Here is a 17,596-nt window from a genome sequence, read left to right as displayed (position 1 = left end):
ATTTTAAGTGCAATAAATGTGACTTTTTGTCATAAAATTAGGTTGAACCTGCTGAATGAAGATTTTAAGTAAAAATGTATATTATCCCAGAGAATCTTAGGGAATCAGTAGGGAAATATCTCAATTTCAAATATCAGATAAATACAAAAAAGAACTGAATATCCTTTCAAAACTATAATTGTTACCCAACTTATAATAAGAAAATGTCAAAAGGACAGAAAGGGTTAAAAGTATCTAACTACAAGTTTAATTTTGAGGCTACACACTTTTAGTCTATCATCAAGGCTTACCAAATTGTTTTATTTGCTAGAGCTTTAAATGTGATGAAGCAATACTATTTATTTTATTTTGGGATGTTAAGTTTGATTTTGATTTTAAGCTCCCACCTCCCTTATGTTCTTAAATTAATTCATACAAATCCCTGATTAATAATAAAAGGGTTTGCCATCAGTATTCAAAGCTCAGCCTGAACTGTCATGGCTGAGAGGGCAGAAATCTGCTTGGAGCAATGAGAGAACCCAACTGAATTCTTGGTGTCTCAGTCTATGAATGTGTAAGCACTTCATCTGTTCATGAAATACAACGTTCTGGCAGGCTGAGGGTAAAGGTAGCTGCACGGTTAACAAACTGGAAGATCTGCAAAGCAGCACTACATCAAAGTAACAAAATGGCAGAAACAATACATTTTGCCAAGTTTTCCTTGTCTTTACACACACAAAATATGTGTTATTTAGTGTAAGCTATCTGTGTTCTAGGCACTTATTCCACCCCTATCACTGTTGTCCATCAAATGATCTTTGTGGAGGTCACATGTGGATTTGACTTCCAGTAATATTTTATAAAAGAAATTGTTGCAAACCAGAGCATAACACAAGGAAGGCCAAATGACAACTGCTTATCCTTCTTTTTCTTCTTTTTATTTATCCTTCTAAAATCTAGTGGTAGGAAGAATACTCTCCCAGACCTGGTTTCTACTTAGCAGTTATATGGATTTGAGCAAGTAAATGTAGGTCTGTGAACTTCAGTTCCTGTCTGTAAAACAAGGACAATATCTGCCTTAGAGAATTGTTGTAAAGATAATATAGTAATAAGTGAAAGTACTCTGTAAACTATCACATGCATTGTATAAAGTATTATGTGTTATTTGAAAGATAAATATTAACAGGCACCATATAGTACACACAAGATACTTACAGTGAAAAAACTGTGACTTTGAAAAGTTAAGTGGCCTACTTATTGATTTGTTATATTATCATCATCCTTCACTCATACTATTAATAATAAAAGTAGATAAAATATAGACTGTCTCAACTGATCCAAAACCCTTTTGAAATATCAGATAAACATAAAGAAATCAAGTAAGAGCATTATCATAATATATAAATGAGATGGTGTCACTCATCTCATGAGACAGTGATACAAGCAAAAAACAAATGTTTGTTGCTGTAAGCAACTGAAATTTGGGGGTTGTACCACAGCAAAAGCTGACTGATACACACAAGTACAATCCACAGCTTAGCAATGAGTATTTACATAGTCATAATAATATTAATATTGATTCAACAGAGATTCAATCAGAAAGCTGAAATTAAAAGTTGTGATATAATTATGTTAGGAGGGTCAGAGAGACAGAGGGAAGATGCGCAAAACAGTTAAATCTAAATATAACACAGAAACAAATCAATAATGTCTAAAGTTGAAAAATCAAGAAATAGAAGTATATTATTTAGAATTATGTAGGTAAGGTGCAAAAGACACATTAAAAGAACTGGAAGTCTGACCGGGTGCAGTGGCTCACATCTGTAATCCTAACACTTTGGGAGGCTGAGGCAGGCTGATTACTAAAGCTCAGGAGTTCGAGACCAGCCTGGGCAACATGGTGAAACCCCATCTCTACTAAAAATACAAGTTAGCCAGGCATGGTAGTGCACACCTGTGGTCCTAGCTACCTGGGGGCTGAGGTGGGAGGATCGCTTGAGCCCAGGAGGCAGAGGCTACAGTGAGCCCTGACCACGTCACTGCACTCCAGCCTGAGAATCTGCCTAAAAAAAAGAGAAAATTTTTGCCTTAAGGGAGCTAGAATAAAATGTAAGAAGGATGCAGGTAAGAGAGAATTTTTTTGTTTATAAGACTAACAGTAACATTTGATTTTTTAAAAAAACTAATGTATTAACTTTATAAAAATGTTTATTTTATTATTATACTTTAAGTTTTAGGGTATATGCGCACAATGTGCAGGTTAGTTACATATGTATACGTGTGCCATGCTGGTGTGCTGCACCCATTAACTCGTCATTTAGCATTAGGTATATCTCCTAATGCTATCACTCCCCCCCTCCCCCCACCCCACAACAGTCCCCAGAGTGTGATGTTCCCCTTCCTGTGTCCATGTGTTCTCATTGTTCAATTCCCACCTATGAGTGAGAACATGTGGTGTCTGGTTTTTTGTCCTTGTGATAGTTTACTGAGAATGATGATTTCCAATTTCATCCATGTCCCTACAAAGGACATGAACTCATCATTTTTTATGGCTGCATAGTATTCCATGGTGTATATGTGCCACATTTTCTTAATCCAGTCTATCATTGTTGGACATTTGGCTTGGTTCCAAGTCTTTGCTATTGTGAACAGTGCCGCAATAAACATATGTGTGCATGTGTCTTTATAGCAGCATGATTTATAGTCCTTTGGGTATATACCCAGTAATGGGATGGCTGGGTCGAATGGAATTTCTAGTTCTAGATCCCTGAGGAATTGCCACACTGACTTCCACAAGGGTTGAACTAGTTTACAGTCCCAACAGTGTAAAAGTGTTCCTATTTCTCCACATCCTCTCCAGCACCTGTTGTTTCCTGACTTTTTAATGATTGCCAGTCTAACTGGTGTGAGATGGTATCTCATTGTGGTTTTGATTTGCATTTCTCTGATGGCCAGTGATGGTGAGCATTTTTTCGTGTGTTTTTTGGCTACATAAATGTCTTCTTTTGAGAAGTGTCTGTTCATGTCCTTCACCCACTTTTTGATGGGGTTGTTTTTTTCTTGCAAATTTGTTTGAGTTCATTGTAGATTCTCGATATTAGCCCTTTGTCAGATGAGTAGGTTGCGAAAATTTTCTCCCATTCTGTAGGTTGCCTGTTCACTCTGATGGTAGTTTCTTTTGCTGTGCAGAAGCTCTTGAGTTTAATTAGATCCCATTTGTCAATTTTGGCTTTTGTTGCCACTGCTTTTGGTGTTTCAGACATGAAGTCCTTGCCCATGCCTATGTCCTGAATGGTAATGCCTAGGTTTTCTTCTAGGGTTTTTATGGTTTTCGGTCTAACGTTTAAGTCTTTAATCCATCTTGAATTAATTTTTGTATAAGGTGTCAGGAAGGGATCCAGTTTCAGCTTTCTACATATGGCTAGCCAGTTTTCCCAGCACCGTTTATTAAATAGGGAATCCTTTCCCCATTGCTTGTTTTTCTCAGGTTTGTCAAAGATCAGATAGTTGTAGATATGTGGCGTTATTTCTGAGGGTTCTGTTGTGTTCCATTGATCTATATCTCTGTTTTGGTACCAGTACCATGCTGTTTTGGTTACTGTAGCCTTGTAGCATAGTTTGAAGTCAGGTAGCGTGATGCTTCCAGCTTTGTTCTTTTGGCTTAGGATTGACTTGGCGATGCGGGTTCTTTTTTGGTTCCATATGAACTTTAAAGTAGTTTTTTCCAATTCTGTGAAGAAAGTCATTGGTAGCTTGATGGGGATGGCATTGAATCTATAAATTACCTTGGGCAGTATGGCCATTTTCACAATACTGATTCTTCCTATCCATGAGCATGGAATGTTCTTCCATTTGTTTGTATCCTCTTTTATTTCATTGAGCAGTGATTTGCAGTTCTCCTTGAAGAGGTCCTTCACATCCCTTGTAAGTTGGATTCCTAGGTATTTTATTCTCTTTGAAGCAATTGTGAATGGGAGTTCACTCATGATTTGGCTCCCTGTTTGTCTGTTATTGGTGTATAAGAATGCTTGTGATTTTTGCATATTGATTTTGTATCCTGAGACTTTGCTGAAGTTGCTTATCAGCTTAAGGAGATTTTGGGCTGAGACAATGGGGTTTTCTAGATATACAATCATGTCATCTGCAAACAGGGACAATTTGACTTCCTCTTTTCCTAATTGAATACCCTTTATTTCCTTCTCCTGCCTGATTGCCCTGGCCAGAACTTCCAACACTATGTTGAATAGGAGTGGTGAGAGAGGACATCCCAACTTTATAAAAATTTTAACTCACAAGCACAAAGATAAAAAACTACAATTAAAAAAATCAAGGGAGGCAATCATGCCAAATTTATTTAAAAAAGAAAGCTATATAGGCATACCTTGTTCTATTGCACTATGCTTCATTGCACTTTGCAAATACTGTGTTTTTTGTAAACTGAAGATTTGTAGCAACCCTGAGTTAAGCCAACTATTGGTGCCACTTTTCCAACAAGATGTGCTCACTTCATGTCTCTGTGTCACACTGAGGTAACTCTTGCAATATTTCAAAGTTTTTCATTATTATTATATCTGTTAGGGTAATGATCAGTGATCTTTGATGTTACTATTGTAATTATTTTGGAGAGCTAGAAACCACACTGAGAAAGATGGCAAACTTAACCAATAGATATTTTGTGTGTTCTGACTGCTCCACTGACTGGCTGTTCCTGGTCTCTCCCCGCTCTCTTCAGGCTTCCCTATTCACTGACACACAAAAATATTGAAATTATTCGCCAATAATACAATAGTCTCTAAGTTTCAAGTAAAACCTAGTGTCAAGTGAAAGGAAAAGGGTTGCACCGTCTCTCACCTTCAATCAAATGCCAGAAATGATTAAGCTTAGTGAGGAAGGCATATTGAAAACCAACACAGGCCAAAAGCTAGGCCTCTTGTGCCAAACTGCCAATTTGTGAATGTCAGAGAAAAATTCTTGAGGAAATTAAAAGTGCTATTTCAGTGAGCATACAAATGATAGAAAAGTTAAAAAGCCTTATTGCTGATATGGAAAAAGTGAGTGGTCTGGATTCAACCAACCACAACATTCCCTTAAGCCAAAGCCTGATCCAGGGCAAAGCCTGAGTTCTCTTAAAGTCTATGAAGGTTGAGAAAGGTAAGGGGGCTGCAGAAGAAAAGTCTGAAGCTAGCAGAGGCTGGTTCATGCAGTTAAAGGAAAGAGGCTATCTCCATAACATGAAAGTACAAGGTGAAGCACCAAGTGCTGATGCAGAAGCTGCAGCAAGTCATCCAAAAGACCTAGTTAAAGTAACCGATAAAGGTGACTACACTCAACAACGATCCTCAATGTAAAGAAAATAGACTACTCCTACGACTGAAAGAAGATGCCGTCCAGGACTTTCATGGCTGGAGAGAAGTCAATACCTGGCCTCAAAGCTTCAAAAGATAGACTGACACTCTTGTTAGGGGCTAATGCAGCCGTTGACTTTAAGCTGAAACCAATGCTCATTTACCATTCTGAAAATCCTAGGGCCCTTAAAAATTATGCTTTATCTATTCTGCCTGTGTTTTTGAAATGGGAAAACAAAGCCTAGATGACAGTATATCTGTTTACTTTACAACATGGTTTACTGAATATTTTAAGCCTACTGGTGAGACCCACTGTTCAGGAAAAAAAAAAGATTCCTTTCAAAATATTACTGCTCATTGACAATGTGCTTGGTCATCCAAGAGTGCTCATGGAAATGTATAAGGAAATTAATGTTGTTTTCTTGTTTGCTAACACAACATTCATTTTGCAGTCCATGGATCAAGGAATAATTTTGACTTCCAACTTTTATTATTAAAGAAATACATTCTATAAGGCTACAGCTGCCACAGACAATGATTGCTCTGATAGATCTGGGCAAACTGAAAACCTTCTGGAAAGGATTCACCATTCCAGATGCCATTAAGAACATATGTGATGGGAGGAGGTCAAAATATCAACATTAATAGGAGTCTGGAAGAAGTTGATTCCAACCTTCATGGATGACACTGATAAGGATTCAAGACTTCAGTGGAAAAGTTACTTGCAGATGTAACTGCAAGAGAACTGAAATTAGAAGTGGAACCTGAAGATGTGATGGAATTGCTACAATTACATGATAAAACTTGAACAGATGAGGAGTTGCTTCTTATAGATAAGCAAAGAAAGTGGTTTCTTAAAACAGAATCTACTCCGGTGAAGATGTTATGAACATTGTTGAAATAACAACAAAAATTTTAAAATACAACATAAACTCAGTTGATAAAGCAGTGGCAGGGTTTGAAAGGATTGGCTACAATTTTGAAAGAAGTTCCACTGTGGGTAAAATGCTATCAAACAGCATTGCATGTACAGAGTAATCTTTTACGAAGGAAGACTCAATCAATGTAGCTATCTTCACTGTTGACTTAAGACATTGCCACAGCCACCCCAACCTTCAGTGACTACCACTGTGATCAGTCAGCAGCCATCAACACTGAGGCAAGACCTTTTACCACAAAAAGATTATGACTTGCTGAAGGCAAGTCCGATGATTGTCAGAATTTTTTAGTAATAAAGTATTTTAAATTAAGGTATGTACTTTTTTAAAGATATAATGCTACTCTATACTTAGTAGACTACAGTACAGTGTAAACACAACTTTTTTGTTTGTTTTTTGAGATGGAGTCTCACTCTGTTGCCCAGGCTGGAGTGAAATGGCGCCATCTAGGCTCACTGCAACCTCTGCCTCCCAGGTTCAAGTGTTTCTCCTACTGCAGCCTCCCGAGTAGCTGGGATTACAGGCACCCACCACCATGCCTGGCTAATTTTTTTTAGTAGAGATGGGGGTCTCACTATGTTGGCCAGGCTGGTCTCAAGCTCCTGACCTCGTGATCTGCCCGCCTCGGCCTCCCAAAGTGCTGGGATTACAGGTGCGAGCCACCATGTCTGGCCAGTAAACACAACTTTTATATGCACTGGGAAACCAAAAATTTCATGTGACTTGCTTTATTGCGATAGTCACTTTATTGCAGTGGTCTGGAACTGAATCTGCAGTATTTCAGAGGTATGCCTGTATTTTGATTCTGAAAGGCAAAAAACAAAAAACCACAAACCTAATTAGAATCAGAAGACCTGGTATTATTTTGTTTCACTACTTAGTGAAAAACACATAGTATTACTAGTCCCTTTGTGCAGTACCATAGTCTTACATTTTCAATTCCAGATTGACAATATTATTACAGGAAAGATGTTGCCTAAAGGTGAGATAATATTAAGGGCTAACCTTTTGTATAGGGAGCTCGGAATTACATATAAGTTGATTATTATCTATTCTACAGATTATCTATAATCATTTAATGCTTTCTTCCTAACAATTACTACCTTTGGCCATTTCAGTAATCTTTCACAGCATCACCAAAGAACGAGAAAATGATTAGAAGTGAGTTAGCAAATTTTGCTCTTTTGTTAACAAGTATAATTCAGGGTCAGTTAAAACTCAATATGTGAATGGTATTATTCACAACACAAATAAATTAAGAATATACAAGGCACAGTGGCTCATGCCTATAATCCCAAAACTTTGGGAAGCTGAGGGAGGAGGATCATTTGAGGCCAGGAGGACAAGACCAACCCAGGCGACATAGCAAGACCCCATCTCCCCAAAAAATAAAAAAATTAGCCAGGAGTGACAGCACATGCCTGTAGTCCTGGCTACTTGGGAGGTTGAGGCAAGAGGACTGTGTAAGCCCATGAGTTTGAGGATGCAGTGAGCTATGAGCACACCCGTGCACTCCAGCCTGGGCAACAGAATGAGATCCTGTCTCTCTCTCTAAAAAAAGAAGTAATATATTTTATAAAATAATTTACTATAGGATTCCTTTAATTAGTAGGCCAGCATTTAAATTATTGATTTACCAAAATTCTGACACAGTTTTCTAGAGATATATTTATTTAGCAAAGAACAATATACCTAGCTGTTCAAGGTATAATAACAGAAGACACAAAAGCTATGTATAAATGAGATTTTGCTATTACCTGTAGATTTCACTTATTATGTGAATAATCTCTCCCTTTAGCATAAACATATGGAGGCTATCAGACTCCTACAAACTTCAGGTAGTAACTTCTAAAACACAGATAAAAATATGTTGGACATAATCACAGAACGTATCTTAACTAGGTAACACCATCTCATTTAGATATTCTGATATACTCTTAACCATACTGTACTTTGAGTTGTAGTTCATTGGCCTACCATTTAGGAAAAGGCATTGGGGCAGAACAACCATGCACAAGAAAATAATTAACAGGGCATGTTTTTCATACCTCTTCATCTTTCACATTCACATCCACATTTTTCGATTTGATGGCTTTGGTTACATGGTCAATGTTGTTTTCCCTGCAGTAATCAAATATATTTTTGTCTTCTTCCCTAGAATAAAAAAAAGAAAGGTCTTTTTCTTACTGGGTAATACATAAAAGTTACATATTTTCAACACAATCTGTTTGCTGCTGACATAGATGTTAATGGACTCTGTTTACAAAAAAATTTTACATGAACAGTAATAGTTTTTCAGTAGCTGTAATATATCCAACTCCTGAAAAGACTAAAGTTCTTAGTTTCCTACTTGCCTTACAGGATAAGAGAATAAATTGTTATTCAAGTTTTAAAAATACATATGAAAGTGATTTTCTTAAAGCAAAGAAAATCAATTAGACAAAAAGAGGGGGGCATTAAAAAATTCAGAAATCCTTTATAAGATAGTAGAATCAAAGACTAGAAAGAAAAGTTGGGAAGCATACTACATACCCAGCACTCTTCTAAGTATATTGCATGTGCTAATTCACTTAATCTTTCATGCAACAACTTCACTTTACAAATGAAGAAACAGGCAAAAAGGAGAACGTTAAACGACCTGCCAAATGGTACTACATTTATCAAAGGTAGAATAAGAGCTAGAACTCACTTAGACCAACTGATTTTGTATACAGCACATTTTTCTATTATGCTGCCTTTTGACTCATCAGCTGCAGTCTATTCCAAAATCTGAAGCAGAAGTTCTTAACATGAAATCTATGAGCTCTCTAAATAATGTACAGAATTATCTTTATAATGCATGCACATTTTTCTGGATATTGTATGTATAGGGGGAAGAATTGTTTCAATCGGATTCTCAAAAGAATCAGTGACTCCCATAAAGATCAGTAATTTAGAAAATCAACAATCAGACTGCCCCATATGTGGACTGAATTTTATGAACAAGTATAAAGGAATGCATTTTGCGTTCCAAAAATCAAACTAATGTGTTTTATAACCTACAATGCCAGAGCATCCATTCATCAGAAAGCAAAACACCTGGCCATAGGAGTTCTTCTATCTTAAAAGCCAATCTAAACATCTTGTGTCATACAGAAAGTTATTTCCAGTCATAGCTAATTTTCTTAGAAGACACTACTTTGGCATCAGCCATTTAAGCATTCTTTAAGCCTCTTAAGTATTTTATTGAGCACCTACTACATGTAAGGCACTGGACAAGAATTTGTTGATAACAGATAAAAGGCTAAGCAAGAAAGTTTGTCTTTAAGATACAAACAGTATAGTTGGGATGACAAAAATTTACACAGGATTAACATAAGGTAAAAGTTGGATCCTTAAAAAGGACTATTAAGAGAACAGAGGAGAAACAACTTGCTTCAAAGCTAGAGAAAATGAAGTAGGTTTTAAGTAAGAAATCATGTTTAATAGGACTATATGGTCACTTGAAGAGGCCCTGTTAAACAGAAGAGAAAATGCTTTTTCAATCACTTATTCTGTAAAGAAAATAAGAAGTGAGGTCAAACCCCAGAGAAGAGAATTCTGATTTTAAAAAGTAGAGCTGCAAATAATACCACTTTAGCCATATTTAACCACCATTAAAAACACCATGTCTCAGGAGGCTGAGGCATCAGAATGGCGTGAACCCGGAAGGCAGAGTTTGCAGTGAGCCGAGATCGTGCCACTGCACTCCAGCCTGGCCAACAGAGCGAGACTCCATCTCAAAAAAATAAAACAAAAACAAAAACAAAAACAAAAAAACAGACAAACAAACAAAAAAACAAAAACAAACACCAGGTCTGCATTTTGGGAGGCCAAGGCAGGTGGATCACGAGGTCAGGAGTTCAAAACTAGCCTGACCAACATGGTGAAACCCCGTTTCTACTAAAAATACACAAATTAGCTGGGCGTGGTGACACGTGCCTATAATCCCAGCTACTCAGGAGGCTGAGGCAGGAGAATCACTTGAACCTAGGAGGCGGAGGTTGCAGTGAGCCGAGATCATGCCACAGCACTCCAGCCTGGGTGACAGAGCAAGACTCCGTCTCAAACAAACAAACAAACACACACAAAAAAAACACCATGTCTATGAAAGAATACCTTCAGAGTTCCAACTTAAGGATAATAGGGACCTACTTTCTTCCAATCCAGTAACAGAAAACCCACTAATTCAAGAGGCACCAACTTCAACTGTTACAGAAAGGACTGTGTCTTTTAAAGTCATAGCAATACTACAGTGCTACTCACCAATTGTTTCTGAATTGGAAAATAATGGGAAGTTGGTGGTAGGGCACAGAAAGGAAAGCAGAAGGATCCTTGGCATGTGGGTTATGCATACCCAGTAATATGTAAGGGTTATTCACAGATGAGAGGACCTTTGGAGTGGCCCCTCTTCCTGAGTCCAACTTCCAAATGTGCATGTACACCTATGTTGTAAGCAGTAAAAAAGTAAACACAGTACAAACACATATAAATTTCTATTTTGTTTAATGTATCTTAAATATGTTTCTTAGACACATCAAATATATCAATTAGTTTTTTTTGCTATGTGAATTTTTTGGAGGGCAGGTGGCATTTGTTTAAGTATTTGTTTATCGTATATATAGTTTATCATCACCAAATATGCTAGGCACAGAGATATTAACAAAATACTTCAGGATAGTGTACACATATAAATTAAATACCAAAAAGAGAAGTTCAATAAATTCGCCAAAAATGCGCTACAAGGCTGAATGACGAATATAAAAAAATTAAGTGATACTCTTGGGCTTACTTGTTAAATACAGATATCCAGTCCCACACCAAATTTTGAGTATCCCTCTACAACCAAGCTGTCTTTATACAATGTCACCATCTAGTGGCCAAAATGAAGAAACATCTGGAGCAATATCATTCCGTATTTCCTTTCTTGCCCCCTAACAAAATTATGTACAATGTATAAATCAAACTTTCTCCCTCTACAGTTTTCTAAGAGCTCAATACAGCCTTCCATAGTCAATCTTGCCCACTATATCCATGCTTATTTGAAATAAAATAAGGTGCAAATGAATCCAACCATTATGAAACACAGTAAAGCCTTTAATAAATAAATGTGTCTCTCCATATCTTTATTTTCCTTTCTTGATTTTTTACTCAGGTATCTTGTTCCCTCTCTTTGTGCATCTAAAAATTATCATATTTATCATCTATAGATGACTGTGAGTTATGTTTATGATGCTACCCTAAAGGATGTCCCATGTTATCTCTAGCACAAAACAGAAAGTCTCTTCTTCAGGTTACTACAACTTTTTTCTGAAATTGACAGAAAATACATTCATATTCCTGAAGGAATAATCACTGGTTTTGACATTCTTTTGAAATATAAGAGCACACTCTATGGGAAAGAGGGATAGTGTTTAAGTATGGCTATCTTTTTCATCCAATCACAGGAAGATCCTTGCCCATTCCTAAATATGTTATCTGTACCATTTTCTACTCAGATGGCATTTTCTTATCAAATGAATATTTCAAATAGGTCTCATGGCAAGACATATAAAGTCCATTTAACTACAAAAATTATGGAAGGAACTAGCTTGGAAATCTATTTAATAGGCACGTTCAACAAATATTCAATTCATGTATTTATTAAGCAACTGGAAATCAGATATAAAACACAGTATTCTAGTAAACAGACAATGAATAAGTATTTATTGCATGAATGAAAATCCAAAGAAAGTAAGCCAATATTTACAAAGATAAAAACAAATGCCATAATTCCTCAAACTAAGGAACGTGTATTTGTGGGCTCTAGGGTACATAAACTCCTTTAAAGGGATATGCAGGTATAGATCATTTTAAGTGACTCAATTTCCAGCTCTTCAACTTCTAGATAAATGTATTCTTTACTAAACTGATCTACCTGAAAGGGTTCCTGTGGCAAATATTTCATTACCATTCTCCTTTTCCACATTCCCTCTGCTCAAACACTCTTCTCCTCGTTTGTAAAGGAGAGGCATTACACCTCTCTCCTTACTATAGTTAGTATACTTCAGGAAGTATAACCAAAAGACGGAGGCAAAAAAGCATTCTGAGTGATTTCTCTGGAGAAAGACAGTTCATTCACGAGGTCTCATTAGGACGATGGCTATGGCAATCCTCAAAATGATACACTTTCCCTGGCTCTATTTTTATGTTCACAAATAATCATTTAACTATTAATTTGTTTTTCTGGACTCCTCAATTCTCAGAAAGGAGGGACCCAGCACTTCAATCACTATAAAAACACAGTCCCTTTGGTAAGCAAACAAGCATTTTAGTTTACACCTCAGTTTTGGGCCAATTTTATTATTCCTACTCTGTCTCTAAGGGTCTGCTTGATCTACGGATCTTTTTTCTACATCTTTGAGGTTGAAGAATGGACTCTGATCAATGGTAATTCACCAAAAATGCCACTCTGTGAAGTTCCTTTGGAGGTAGTCTTTCTAGGATAAAAGCTTGCACTGCACACTATCTTCCAAAATTCAGTCATACTGCTAGTGAATATTGCTTCTTTGTAGGAATTTAAGTTCCTAATTTACTTGTTGGATGTATGGCCAGAAGTTGTTGATCTGAAAGGCAAAGAAATGTATTCTGTTCAAATATAATGTTAGAAAATAATGCTGTCATCTCACTGATTTCAACTATGTTTTTCAACATTCTGTATATGCCAAATATAAAACTCAAAGTCTAATGTTGATTCTTTTTAATATAATCTTTCACATATCTAATCTTAATTTTATAAATAATACACTTTTTATATAATCTTTGATCTGATGAAACCATCAATATTTTATAAGTTGAGATTAAAAAGTATGTTTTAATTTATAAATATAAAACAATCATACAGGCATATATTAATTTTACTTACAGATGTTTCTCTCCCTGAAAAAAAGAATCTATTCTTACTCAAAGGTGTTTAGTGAAGCTCGTTTAAGACTTATACGGGGTAGTATGTGGTGGCTCACACCTATAATCCCAGCACTTTGGGAGGTCAAGGAGGGAGGATCACTTGAGCCCAGAAGTTTGAGACCAGCCTGGGCAACACAGCAAGACCCTACCTCTACAAAAAAATTTCAAATTAGCTGGGTGTGGTGGTGTGTGCCTGTAGTCCTAACTATTTGGGAAGCTAAGGTGATAGGATCAATTGAGCACAGGAGTTTGAGGTTACGGTGAGCTATAATCACACCACTCCACTCCAGCCTAGGCAACAGAGAAAGATCCTGTCTCTTAAAAAAGAAAAAAAAAAAAGACTTATCTGGGAGAAGCAAAATAGGTAAAATCAAATCCTAACTCAAGGATTAAATACTCATGGCTGCCATACTTAGCACACTGAAAACCCCCACTTCTAATTAATATCTAATTAAAATTACAGATGTTGATTTCACATTGTAGGATACTGTTTTTGACTCTCAATCTTACCAAAGACAACAAATGAGAATCTATACTATGATCCTCAGGTAAAATCTTGCAAACAGTACCTCCTTTCTGAAAAACCTTGGTTTAATCCCTGGAAGAGGCAAAACATTGCTTGGGCAGTAACCACGTTCAAGAAGTCTAGCCTTCATAACAAAGTACTTAATAAAGTGTTTTTTTGTGTGTTGTGCTGTTCTTAAAATCATTCTTGAGGCCAGGCGCGGTGGCTTATGCCTGTAATCCCAGCACTTTGGGAGGCCGAGGCGGGTTGATCACAAGGTCAGGAGATGGAGACCATCCTTGCTAACACGGTGAAACCTCGTCTCTACTAAAAATACAAAAAATTAGCCGGGCATGGTGGCAGGCGCCTGTAGTCCCAGCTACTCGGGAGGCTGAGGCAGGAGAATGGCGTGAACCTGGGATGTGGAGCTTGCAGTGAGCCAAGATCGCGCCACTGCACTCCAGCCTGGGTGACAGAGTGAGACTCCATCTCAAAAAAAAAAAAAAAAATTGTTCTTGAAATCCTGGATGACAAACAGACATTTGGAAACTATTAATTACCTTGTCATATTTCAATGATTCTAAATGCAAATTTTTTCATGTTAACATCTCCTATGACTCTTAATCTGCAGCATCTTACAATTAAATGATGGCATGTTTTTCTTATAATGGTATTTAAATAACGGTGTGCAGGAGTCAAGGAGGTAATAAGGTAGGTTCAAAATACACAGTACCCAATGGACTAGTGAATGACCAAACGAATTCGTATAAGTTGACCCTTAAACAACATGGAGGGTGGGGGGCACCGACCCCTGCATAGTCAAAAATCTGCATGTAACTCGACTCCCCAAAAACTTAAATCCTACCATTGACCTGAAGCCTTATCGATAAACAGTTGATAAATTTTTATGTGTTATATAGTATATTCTTATAATAAAGTAAGCTAGAGAAAAGAAAATGTTACTAAGAAAATCATAAGGAAAATATACATTCATTAAGTGGAAGTGGATCATCACAAAGGTCTTCACTCTGTTGTCTTTACAGGCTGAAGAGGGGCTAGTCTTGCTGTCTCAGCACTGGCAGAGGCAGAAGAGGTGGCAGGTGAGGCAGGCACACTCAGTGTAGCTTTGTGAAAATACACCATAATTTCTCCCTTTTTAGTTTGTTTCTCTAAAAGTTTTTATACAGTACCAATCCTTCCACCATTTGCTTAAGTTTGGATGCCCATATCATAGAAGGGTCCGTGTAGTAAAAGTCAAAAGCAGTCTTAAATAATCAGAACACTTCTGCAAGACTGTCTAATGTCAATCTGTTTGGGGCATTGTTTATTCTACATCTTGTTCCTCATCATATCTATCTGGTTTGGAAGCACTCATTTCCATCAAATCGTCTTCTGTTAATTCCTCTAGTGTGGTGTCTATTAGCTCTTTAATTTCTTCAAGATCTATGTCTTAAAACCAACTCTCTGCCCCTGCCCTGCCACACATTTTTGCCATACTCACAATCTTTCATGATTTCCTTGATTGGCTCTGTCGTAAATCCTGTGAAGTCATATATAACATGTAGACAGTTTTCTCCAGCAGAAATTTATTGCTTCAGGCATGACAGTTTTCACTGCCCTTTCTATAATGACAGCATCTCCAATGGATCCTTCCCGACCTTCATGATGTTCTATCAGGGTTCTCTTTCGTGGTGTTGACAATCCTTTCCATAGAGTACCATGTGTAACGAGCCTTAAAGGTCCTTATAACCCCCTGATCTAGAGGCTGAATTAGAGATGTTGTGTTTGGGAGCCAGTAGACTGCAATAGATGCCTTCAGTGTTGAACTCATGAGTTTCTGAGTGGCTGGAGAATTGCCCAATATTGAAAGAACTTTAAAAGGCAGTCTCTTACTAGAAAGGTACCTCCTGACTTCAGAGAAAAAGAATCAATGGAACCAATCCAGAAAAAGAGTTCTCATTGTCCGGGTCTTCTTATTGTACAACCAAAAGACCAGAAGATGGTGTTTACCTTTTCCCTTCAAGGCACAGGTGTTAGCAGTTTTATAGATAAGTATAGTGTTGATCATAAATCTGCCTGAATTTGCAGAAAACAGAGGTAGCCTATCCCTTCCTGCCTTAAATCCTGGTGCTTGCTTCTCTTCCTTACTAATAAATGTCCTTTGTGGCATTTTTTCTTCCCCCAGAATATGGCACTTCTGTCTACATTAAAAACCTGTTCATGCAAATAGATATCCTTTCTCCTCAATGATTTTTTTTTTCAAGTTCGGGGTACATGTACAGGATGTGCAGGTTTGCTACATATGTAAATAGGCGCCATGGTGGTTTGCTGCACAGACTGTCTCATCACCTAGGTATTAGGCCCAGCATCCATTAGCTAGCTGTTCTACCTGATGCTCTCCCTCCCCCTACTCCCCAAGGGGCCTAGTGTGTGTTGTTCCCCTCCATGTGTCCATGTGTTCTCATCATTCAGCTCCCACTTATAAGTGAGAACATGTGGTGTTTGGTTTTCTCTTCCTGTGTTAGTTTACTAAGGATAATGGCTTCCAACTCCATCCATGTCCCTGCAAAGGACATGATCTTGCTCCTTTTTACGGTTGCATAGTATTCTACATTTTCTTTATCCAGTCTATCGTTGATGGGTATTTAGGTTGATCCCATGTCTTTGCTATTGTGAATAGTGCTGCGATGAACATATGCATGCACGTAACTTTATAACAGAATGATTTATATTCCTTTGGGTATATACCCAGTAAAGGGATTGCTGAGTCAAATGTTATTTCTGCCTCTAGGTCTTGGAGGAATTGTCATACTGTCTTCTACAATGGTTGAACCAATTTGTACTCCCACCAACAATGTATAAGTGTTCCTTTTTCTCCACAATCTCACCAGAATCTGTTGTTTTTTGACTTTTTAATAACAGCCATTCTGACTGTTACTAAAAGAGAGGCATGAGAAGGCATCTCATTGTGGTTTTGATTTGCATTTCTCCAATGATCAGTGATGTTGAGCTTTTTTTCATATGTTTGTTGGCCGCATGTACATCTTCTTTTGAAAAGTGTCTGTTCATGTCTTTTGCCCACTTTCTAATGTTTTTTTTTCTTGTAAATTTGCTTATTTGTTGCCTCTTGGTGAGAAGAAGCTGTTTCTCCTATTATCTCGACCTTTCTAAAGTCAAACCTCTTTCTAAACTTATCAAATCATCCTTTGCTGGCATTACATTTTCCAGGTATAGATCCTTCACCTTCCTTTTGCTTTGTCACAGAATGACTTTTCTTTTTCTCAAATCATAGTAGAGTCTCTAAGTATGCCTTTCCTATAGCAATACTACACCTACATAAAAGCTGAACTTACAATATGAGATCAAAAGATATTGCACAAAATGTGCAAGGTTCTTGTACTAGCCAGTGTAGCTGCAGTGACGGTTCATGAATTCCCTTTTCTTTTTTCTTTTTTATTGAGATGGAGTCTCGCTCTTTCACCCAGGCTGCAGTGCAGTAGCATGATCTCGGCTCACTGCAACCTCCACCTCCCGGGTTCAAGCAATTCTCCTGCCTCTGCCTTCTGAGCAGCTAGGATTACAAGCGCACACCACCACTCACGGCTAATTTTTGTATTTTTTGTAGAGACGGGGTTTCACCATGTTGGCCACGCTGGTCTCGAACTCCTGACCTCAGGTGATCCACCCATCTTGGCCTTTGACGGTGCTCCCAAGGCCACCCTGTGAGCCACCACACCTGGCCCATACCTTTTTTTACAGAAGTCCTTAATGCTGAATTAATTTATCCTGAAATGGCAGACAACCACAGCTGCAGACCTCAATCTACAATACGTATTAAGCAATTCAACTTTTTCTTACAATGTCAT

At 37.5% G+C, this 17,596-nt stretch overlaps 1 protein-coding gene across 15 annotated transcripts in view; it reads right to left on the bottom strand.

Moving 5' to 3' along the window:
* Positions 1 to 17,596, bottom strand: part of ACBD6 (acyl-CoA binding domain containing 6) — a 248,709-nt gene that overhangs the window by 144,020 nt on the left and 87,093 nt on the right. For all 15 annotated transcript variants that reach the window (XR_010123589.1, XR_010123579.1, XR_010123599.1 and 12 more), the window contains exon 5: positions 8,311 to 8,416. Coding sequence is in view for 3 of the 15 variants with exons in the window: in XM_054475506.2 (XP_054331481.1) it covers positions 8,311 to 8,416 (106 nt within the window). In the remaining 12 variants the exon portion in view is untranslated. The remainder of the gene's footprint in view (positions 1 to 8,310; positions 8,417 to 17,596) is intronic.

The sequence above is a fragment of the Pongo pygmaeus genome, chromosome 1 (assembly GCF_028885625.2).
Source record: "Pongo pygmaeus isolate AG05252 chromosome 1, NHGRI_mPonPyg2-v2.0_pri, whole genome shotgun sequence".
In the NCBI taxonomy this organism is placed as follows: Eukaryota; Metazoa; Chordata; class Mammalia; order Primates; family Hominidae; genus Pongo; species Pongo pygmaeus.
The sequence above is the reverse complement of the archived record's forward strand: the minus strand, read 5'-3'. Positions and strand labels throughout refer to the sequence as shown.